General features: G+C 35.9%; 2 protein-coding genes across 2 annotated transcripts in view; both read right to left on the reverse strand.

Annotated features, from left to right (window-relative positions):
- Positions 1 to 2,299: 2,299 nt before the first annotated feature.
- LOC132186292 (probable disease resistance protein At5g66900) lies at positions 2,300 to 5,640 on the reverse strand (the record flags this gene model as incomplete). Its single annotated transcript, XM_059600184.1, is given in 5 exon segments — positions 2,300 to 2,892; positions 3,043 to 3,254; positions 3,361 to 3,728; positions 4,080 to 4,486; positions 4,855 to 5,640. Coding segments are annotated over 5 exon segments (2,181 nt in total), but the record flags the coding sequence as incomplete, so codon positions are not given.
- Positions 5,641 to 7,362: 1,722 nt separating this feature from the next.
- The window catches only part of LOC132186294 (probable disease resistance protein At5g66900), a 4,073-nt gene continuing 2,451 nt past the window's right edge, over positions 7,363 to 8,984 (reverse strand). The window contains exons 4-5 of the mRNA XM_059600186.1: positions 8,374 to 8,579; positions 7,363 to 8,266 (exon numbers count right to left, since the gene is read on the reverse strand). Of these exons, the coding sequence (XP_059456169.1) occupies positions 7,425 to 8,266; positions 8,374 to 8,579 (1,048 nt within the window). The 3' untranslated portion in view covers positions 7,363 to 7,424. The remainder of the gene's footprint in view (positions 8,267 to 8,373; positions 8,580 to 8,984) is intronic.

Below are 8,984 nucleotides of genomic sequence, written 5' to 3' on the forward strand. Positions count from 1 at the left end.
TATTAATAAGGAATAATTTTAACTTTTTCGGTTAATCAGTTAGTCGGTGAATAGGTGGTCCGTTAAGTCGATTAATTGTCGGTTATAAGTTTTTATGTCAAGATTTATCAACTTCTTTATAACTACAAATCAGAAAATAATATGTTTTATAAATGAAAAGAAAAAGTAAATTCATGAAACACGTACTAAAATGACAGTCACAGTCAGTTGGACAAATACAATAAGGAAAGTTACTAGATAAAATTCAAAATTAACTTGAAAAATCGGTTAAGTCGAGTAATTGTCGTTTAACCAACAAAAATAAATTTCTACCGCCTACCGAATCGAATCGATGTTGAAACAATATTTTTATTCCTCCTATAGACCATCGGAAGTCAGTTGTCAGTCGGTGAGGCTTAGTGGAGGTCGGTAAGCGATGGGTATGCAGTAAACTGTTAATCTTCCCGCCCCTACTCTTCACTCTTCAGCAACTACAATGTAACAGTAACGGCCTAATGGGTATTGGCTGGATGGTTGGAAAGGGAGATTTTTTGTTAAAATAACAAATGGTCCATATATACATGAAACGACATCGTTTTTGTGTTTATATATAAATATATATATAAACAATGTTGTATGTAGTAGGATAAAAATGTGTATTATCTCTTTTTATTATTATTTTTATTTTAAAAAACAGTTAGCGGTTATTAGGGTTATTAACCGCTAACCACCGTTTAATTGCATAGGCGATTAGCGAATTTTACTAACCGTCTAGATGGCTAGATTAGTGGTTTTAGCCAATAACTGCTAATCGTAACCGCATTTTCACCCTTAATTATTATTGTTTTATGAGAATTTAGAGCTATGGTGTAATTATATTCAATTAAAGAAAACTTTTAATTTTTTTCACTGTGCTAGTTGAAATTTTCGTTTACATTTTCGGTACAACACATTAGAATAGCATAATTAGAAGATTGAATCATCAAGTTAGGAGCGTTATAATCCTTGAAGCCCATTTGAAGAAATAATGCTTGAACGTTGAATTACATTTTTAATTTTCCTTACCCCATTCCCCCTCTCCCGCATTTAATGGAAAATAATAATAATAATAATAATAATAATAATAATAATAATTTTCCCTTGGTCAGAGTATAATGAGTTACCAAGCCAAAGGATTGACATTTATATTATTGATTTTATGCTCATTGCAGTTAATAAATATATCGTAGCATACCTTATATATATATATATATATATATTTTGTAGCATATGCCATATAGTACCAAACCAACTTGCAATCCAAGACTGATTGAGAGCTACACAAATTGGAACTCTAGCTTTTGTTTTTATTTTTTCTATTCAAATGGGGAAGGAAAACGAGATTACAAAGAAGATAGGTCTTTCACCCTATTAATGCATTCAGAAAAGAGAAAAGAACAAGCGATAAAAATGCTTTCAAAAATACAGTTGGAAGATGCCCATTTCGCAATAGCACTACATGAGATCTTTGAAGCGGTCAAAGATGTAAAACTGTGGAGTTGCTTAAGAATATCCCTAAGGATTGGAGCAAAAATCCAAATGCAGAAAGAGTTGGCACCATTAATAGCCATTTGAAACTCTAGTTGGCACAATTTGAATGAAGTTTATTTATTTATTTTTCCTTGTATCATTTCTCGTGAGGGAAGAAGGCTCCCCATGAGGCTTGCAATGACCCTCCTCTTCTGGGTGTCTTTCGATTCTTTCTGATTCTCGCACTTTTTTTTTTTTTTTTTTTCCGAATCAAGTTATTGGATTTATCTGAGCCAAATAGGAATTAAAAGCAAAAGAAAAATTCAAAATCATTTGAACTTCATATGTGTTAATTGTTATGGCCATTTCTCAAAGAGATGGTGATCTATTTTTGCCTAATACGCAAGCATTAAATACATGTAGATATTAAATTAAAACATTGTTAAAACTCTGGCTTGCTTGGAAATGACATGATGTTCATTGAAAGTTTACCATAGACTCTCCCAAAGAAGATAATATTATATGTAAGAATACTACAACATTATTCAACAAGAAATAATTCTCAAAAACGATTGGGAAGCCAATGCAAGCTGGTATCTTTTGCAGCCAACTTTATCTTAAGACTGGGGAGGGACTCTTTCAAAGGCTCCCATAACTCGGCCCTCTCTTTGTCACATATCACAAGCTTCAATTTCTCAAGATTCCAAGTTGATAGTGGTAAAGGCGCACGCAATCTCATGCACCCTTTCATGTTGAGCTCTTTCAAATTACACAAGTTACCAATGTCTTTAGGCAACTTTCTAATGTTTGTGCAGTCAGATATGTCAAGAATGCTTAACTTATTGAGGCTTGTGATTGACTCTGGCAACTGCGCCAAATCAGTACATGACTTAAGCCCTAACACTTCTAAATTTACCAACTTTACAATCTCTTCGGGCAGTGCAGACAGTTTATGACAATCGGTGATGCCAAGTTTCTTGAGGCAGCCAATATCACACAGTCCAGCAGGCAATTCAGTAAGATCAATGCAACAGTCAATGGTTATCTCCTTTAGATTTCGCAATGCATCTGAAACCTGAATAGTACAAGCCCTAAAAGCCTGACCAATATTACACATAAATATGGATATCTTTTCTAAACTCTTCAATTCCACTAGGGACTTGAAAAGGGAAGCAATTGAAACCTTCTCTAATCTGATTTTCTTAAGATAAGAAAGAGATCCAAGTAGCTGAAAATTATCTAATTCAGCATGAAAGTAACCATAATTTGTGACTATCAAGACCTTTAATTTATCCATTTTTTCCACAAACTTGGGTAAGGTGTAATTCTTTGTTTGGAAATTCAGAACTAAAACCTCAACTTCTGATGCTTGAATATTACACCAACTTGATGAGAACTTATCATCTGCAAACAATATCATATATAGTGTGATTGGTGCCCAATGTGCTTAGGAAGAAAAAAAAAAAAAAACAGGGTAATACCAAATACTCTGTAAGTTACTACTTGTGTGTATATGTGGGTGGGGGTGTTTGAGAGTGAGAAAGATGAACCAACCAGTTGAGATAGACAAGAGCTGGGCGCTGATAGGTTGCTGCCTTGATTCCTTCCACCACTTGGGAAGCTTGTTTTCACTTATGTCCACAATCAGTCTTTTCCTTTGTTCTATTGGCTCCTGGCTGCTCTGATGTATAGCTAGCTCTCTAAGAAGATCATGTTGTAAGACGTAGTCTTCACTGCAGTAGATGCCAACCTCACTTGCATCATTCCTAGTAAATGAGCAAAGACACATGCTTAGAAGAGATTCAAGCTCTTCAGTCTTTACTCATGTAATTAGACTATAAAATCACATGATACAAATAAAAGCCAGCATACCTTGTGACACGAAGACTAGCCAGATTCCGGTAGGTGATTTCATATAGGTTGGCCATGGCCTGGATGCCATCTTCATCTAGTTCGTATAATTCTGACCACATATCAATTAAGGCAGCAACACGGATCCTTTGGTCTTCAGGGAATGAACCTAGGTCCAGGAAACACTTCTTGATGATGATCTCTTTATCTTTGAAATCTAGGCTTTTTTGGAGACAGACAAGCAGATCACTACTAGTACTAGAAGCAAGTATAGAATGATCATTAGACCATTCCATAACTCTACTGCGCCAGACCATTTCAGACTGCCCACACAGTGATCTGCCAATCACTTTAAGGGCCAGTGGAAACCCCCCACAGTCCTTCACTATCTGCAATTCAAGGCCACCAACTAAAATCAGCGGTAATATTTGTCAATGTTCTTGTTATCTAAGCTGCATTTATCGTTTATAAATATGAAAACATGGTTTGTGTGTCTACTTTTTCTTTATTCAATAAAGTTTTGTGAAAAATGGTGAATTGAATACAAAAAGAAAAGAAAAGAAAAGAGCGCCTAAATGCATGCATAATTTTGGCAGGAAGATATGGAATTATGTACTTATCCAGACAAGAAATGGTATTACGTATTTCTCCACTCATAAACATACCTTACCCAAAAGACAAAATTACAAATAATATATTAAGTGTATTTCATACACATATATCACAGATTGACTAAGTACCTTTTCGACAATATCTTCACTGGGAATGAAAGAATTGCCATCTTTCAGGTTTGCTGAGTGACGAAAAAGCTTCATTGCAGCTTTACCATTTAAGGGTTCTAAATTGTATCTAAAGGGAAATCTTGGAAATGCATTCCTTGAAGTCACTAGAATCTTGTAATTCGGAATATGAAAAGCAAAATTGTCAAGAAGAGATTCTGATCCAGACCAGACATCATCCAAAATCAACAAAATAGGCTTTTGCTCCATTCGATTCAGCAGTTGCTTCAGCTGGCTGATTGCATCTTCATCACTTGAAAACTCTTGAGGCACCTGCTCTTTTTTCTTGCGAAATATTTCTTGTACAATGACCTTCACGTTGGGAGATTTTGAGAACGTGAAGAAAAAAATATTGCCCTCATATTTGCCTGTCCAAACTCAATGTAGTGAGAAAACTGCCACACACCCACATTTAATGTCTTTTAACATTTGTAATTTTGTACGTAGAAACATGCATAATGGCAAAGTCATATGAACCGAATTCCCAAACCAATCCCAACCCCTTTCTCTAGTTTCTGGAGATATATAGAAGTTCTCTCCTTTCTCCTCTCTCCTCTCTCCTCTATGAGAGATTTTCTCTTTCCCCTTCGATCTCCTTGTGAGGAGGGAGGAGCTCCTCCCCACACTCTATTCCCAAACTATACTCTTGCAGCGAATTCTCTGTAAAGGCTACACTGACATGATACTAGTTTAAAGAAAATGAAAAGAATATTTCGTAAAGAAATGAATCAATTACCTTTAATTTCCTGATCCCGACAAAGCATTGTCACCAATGTGGTCTTCCCACATCCTCCGGGAGCAGTCAAGACTAGCATGGACTCCTCCTCCTTCCGCAGCCGCATCTTCAACTCCTCCAAAGGCACATCTAACCCAACAATAAAATCCGGGGGTTCAGGAACCGCGCACGACCCCACACAGGCTAAATTCTTTCTCGCAAGAGTATCACTCACCACATTCCAGGTCTTGGACACACTTCGATAAGTCAATGCTGTCACATCAAGCTGAAAGAACCTGATAAGGTCATCTTCCAACTTGCAAAGTTTGCTCGTGTAATGGGATCTCATGGGGTATTTCCACCACTGGAGCTTCGAGTACTTCTTAACGCGATCTTCGCCCTTCTTCATCTGTTTGATCAAGGCACTTATTTCGTCTGGGCGACCCATTTCTCTGTGTGACCTTTCTATGTCTTCCACCACTCCCTTTAATCTACCTAACGTAGATTCAAGGCGTTCCAGAACATCGCCGAACTTAAGGGTGTTCCCTGTGACATCCTTAACGATTTCAAACAATGCCGAAACTGCTTTTCCCAATGCTGCCCCTTCAAGAGCTGCTGCCATAACTTTGCTGCGCTACTAATAACACCCAAAATCTTTGAAACCCTGGAATCAAAGACAAAGCTCAACCAATTTATGTTTCAAATTCTTCTACTTCTTTTCTGATTTTCTTTGCGCTGATGAGGAAACTGTCTCAGAGCAGAAAATCCAAACAAATAAAAAAGAATAATATCATGCGCTTCTTCCTGGAAAAGAAATGGAGGGGAAGAAAAAAGCTGAAGTAATCGATTGACATGCACTACTTTTAACGCATTGACTTGGTCGAAGTCTATGACTTAGGTCCGAAGCAATCAGAACTAGTTTTAACGCCCGTTTTGGCCGTTTACTGTGGAGTGGAGTCTTCACTCTTCACTCTTCAGCAACTCCTCCAATCTAACAGTAACGGCTATCTGGCTGGATGGTTGGAAAGGAAAATCTTTTGTTAAAATAACCAACGGTACGGTCTAGATTTAATTTTACTATTCTAATCCATACTTCATCGTGTAGTTCTTGGGTCTTACTCTTTGGAAAATATCTGAGAATTAGATATTGTTTACAAGGGCCTTAGGCATTGTCGCATTGAATGGCTAGTAATTGAATGATCAAATGCATGTTTACTTATTCAGCCGTGGACTCATTATTCTACCTGTAAAATTTTCTTTAAAGAGAAAAAGAAAATAACGCCAACTAGCGGGATAGAGACGTCAATGGAATAGAAGTTCACTGGGTGTGAGTTAAATGTAAGTTGAAATGATTTCTAACGTGTAAATTGTATGGGATTAGATATGCCTTACTAATTACTATGTTCACTATTATTGTTCTACGAGAATTGTGTAATTGTATTCAATTAAGGAAAATTTTTTATTTTTTATTTTTTGCTGCTCTAGCATTATGGTTTATTTTTCGTTATACATTTTCTCTACAAAACATTAGAATAGCATTATGGTTTAATAATAATTTTCCCTTTTGGTCAGAGTATAATGAGTTACAGAAGCCAAAGGACGGTTATTGATTTATGCTCATCGTAGTTAATAAAGATATTGGAAAAATTCGCATAATTTCCTCAAACTATCATTCAATTGACAATTTTTTCTCCCAACTTTCGATTGCCACAAACTACTAAACAATTGACAATATCCCCGAAAGCCAACAAAAAGACAAAAATAACCATAACTTTTTTTTTTTAATAAGACAAAAATACTCTAATAAATTAAAAAAAATAAAAATTCACATCCTAAATTTTTATTTTTTAAATGGTTTATATTTATTTGTTTTATTAAGGGTATTTTCATCATTGGGGAGATGAGACATTATCAATTTTTGGTAGTTTGGAGGGACATTGTCGTAATTGAATGATGGTTTGAGGGGGGTATTTGTCATAACATATACCAAACCAACTTGTTATCCAAGACTGCCTGAGAGCTATAATTTGTAACTCTAACTTTTATTTATTATTTTTTATATTCAAATGGGGAAGACCAGAAGAGGGAACAAGAAAGTTACAAAGAACATAGGTCTTTAATTCCCACTATTAATGCACTCAGAAAAGAGAAAAGAACAAGTGATAGAAATGCTTTCAAAGATATGATTGGAAGCGACCCATTTCGTAGGTTGATGTGCTCTAAAATTAACATTCCATGAAGATGTAAAACTGTGGAGTTACTGAAGAATATCCAATCAGAGAAATATTTGGCACTGTCAATAGCCATTTGAAACTCTAGCTTGGTTGGAAATGACATGATATTTATTCTAAGTTCACAACAAAAGGACACTCTCTATCCTTTTATGCCTTAACTTATTATTTTATAGGTTACATCATTATATCTATAAAGTAATCCCTGAAATTTTCAAGTTTTTATTTTATTTTTTAATTTTTTTTTAATTTTTTTTAATGTACTAATACACTTTACTCTCTCCAGAAGAAATCAGAAAGGCAAACAAAGAAGGGAAGATAACGTTTATGTTTACAACATTTTTCAGGAAAAAACAGTTCTCAGAAATGATTGGAGAGCCAATTTAAATTGATATCTTTTTCAGCCACCTTTATCTCTAGATTAGGGTGTAACTCCTTGATAGACTCCCATAACTTGACCCTCTCTTCGTCACATATCACAAGCTTCAATTGCTCAAGATCCAAAATTGATGGTGGCAACTGACTACGCAATCTCAAGCATCCTTCCATGTAGAGCTCTTTCAAATTACGCAATGCACCAATGTGTTTTGGCAACTTGGTAATGCTTATGGAGTCAGATATGTCAAGAATGCTCAACTCATGGAGGCTTCTGATTGATTCTGGCAATTCCCACAAATCAGTACAGGATCTAAGCCTTAGCAATTCTAAATTCCTCAACTTTCCAATCCCTTGGGGCAGTGCAGACAGCTTATGACAATTGGTGATGCTGAGTTTCTTGAGGCAAACAATATCACATAACCCAGCAGGCACTTCCACCAGATCCTTACAATAATCAATGTTTATCTCTAATAGTTTTGGAAATATATCTGAAACCTGGATAGTATAATTTCTAAAAGCCTGACCAATATTACACATAAATAGGGATATCTTTTTCAAACTCGTAAATCGCACTGGGGCCTTGCAAAGGGAAGGAATTGAAATCTTCTCTAATCTGATTTTTTTTAGAGAGGGAACAGACTTAAGTATCTGAAAATTACCTAATTCAGCAGGAAAGAAACCATAATTTGTAACAACCAGAACCTTTAGTATATTCATTTTGTCCACAAACTCGGGTAACATGTAATTCTTTGTTTGAAAATTCAGAACTAAAACCTCAACTTTAGGTGGTTGAATGTTGCACCAACTTGATGAGAACACGTCATCTGCAAACGACATCCTTTATGATGTGATAGGGTACCAAATATTCTATAGGTCACAACTTGTGTAAGTATGTGTGAGAGGGTGCATGAGAGTGTAAAGATGAACCAACCAGTTGAGATAGACAAGAGCTGGGCGTTGATAGGTTGTTGCCTCTGTTCCGTCCACCACTTGGGAAGATTGTTTCCACTTATGTCCATAATCAGTCTTTTCCTTTGTTCTATTGCCTCCAGGCTGCTCTGATGGATAGCTAGCTCTCTAAGAAGATCGTGTTGCAAGACGAAGGCTTCACAGTTGTCAACTGCACTAACATTCTTCCTGGTAATATGAGCAAAAATAGATGCTTAGAAGAGATTCAAGTTCTTCACTCTTCACACAAGAAAATACAAGTTCCATGACTCTCCAATTAATGAAGACTAATAAAATTGGCGAGAGAAGACGACGCTATGAATTTTGTGTTTTAAGGAAATCGAAGTCAAGCATCTATGAGACAAACTGCACATGAGGTAAAGAACATAGTGGAAATTGTCCATTAGTTCCAGTTGGTATAACTTTTCCTCGTAAATCACCTTCCACATGGAGATCCCTAGGCTAGAATGACAAATAGTACTTTGGCTATTAACATGTCAGATGAGTGACATATTAAATCTAGAAACTAGCATTGAACACATGAACAAATCAGCATACAGGAAAGGAAAATCACATGATACAAATATAAAGCCA

The sequence above is a fragment of the Corylus avellana genome, chromosome ca7 (assembly GCF_901000735.1).
Source record: "Corylus avellana chromosome ca7, CavTom2PMs-1.0".
Taxonomy (NCBI): domain Eukaryota; kingdom Viridiplantae; phylum Streptophyta; class Magnoliopsida; order Fagales; family Betulaceae; genus Corylus; species Corylus avellana.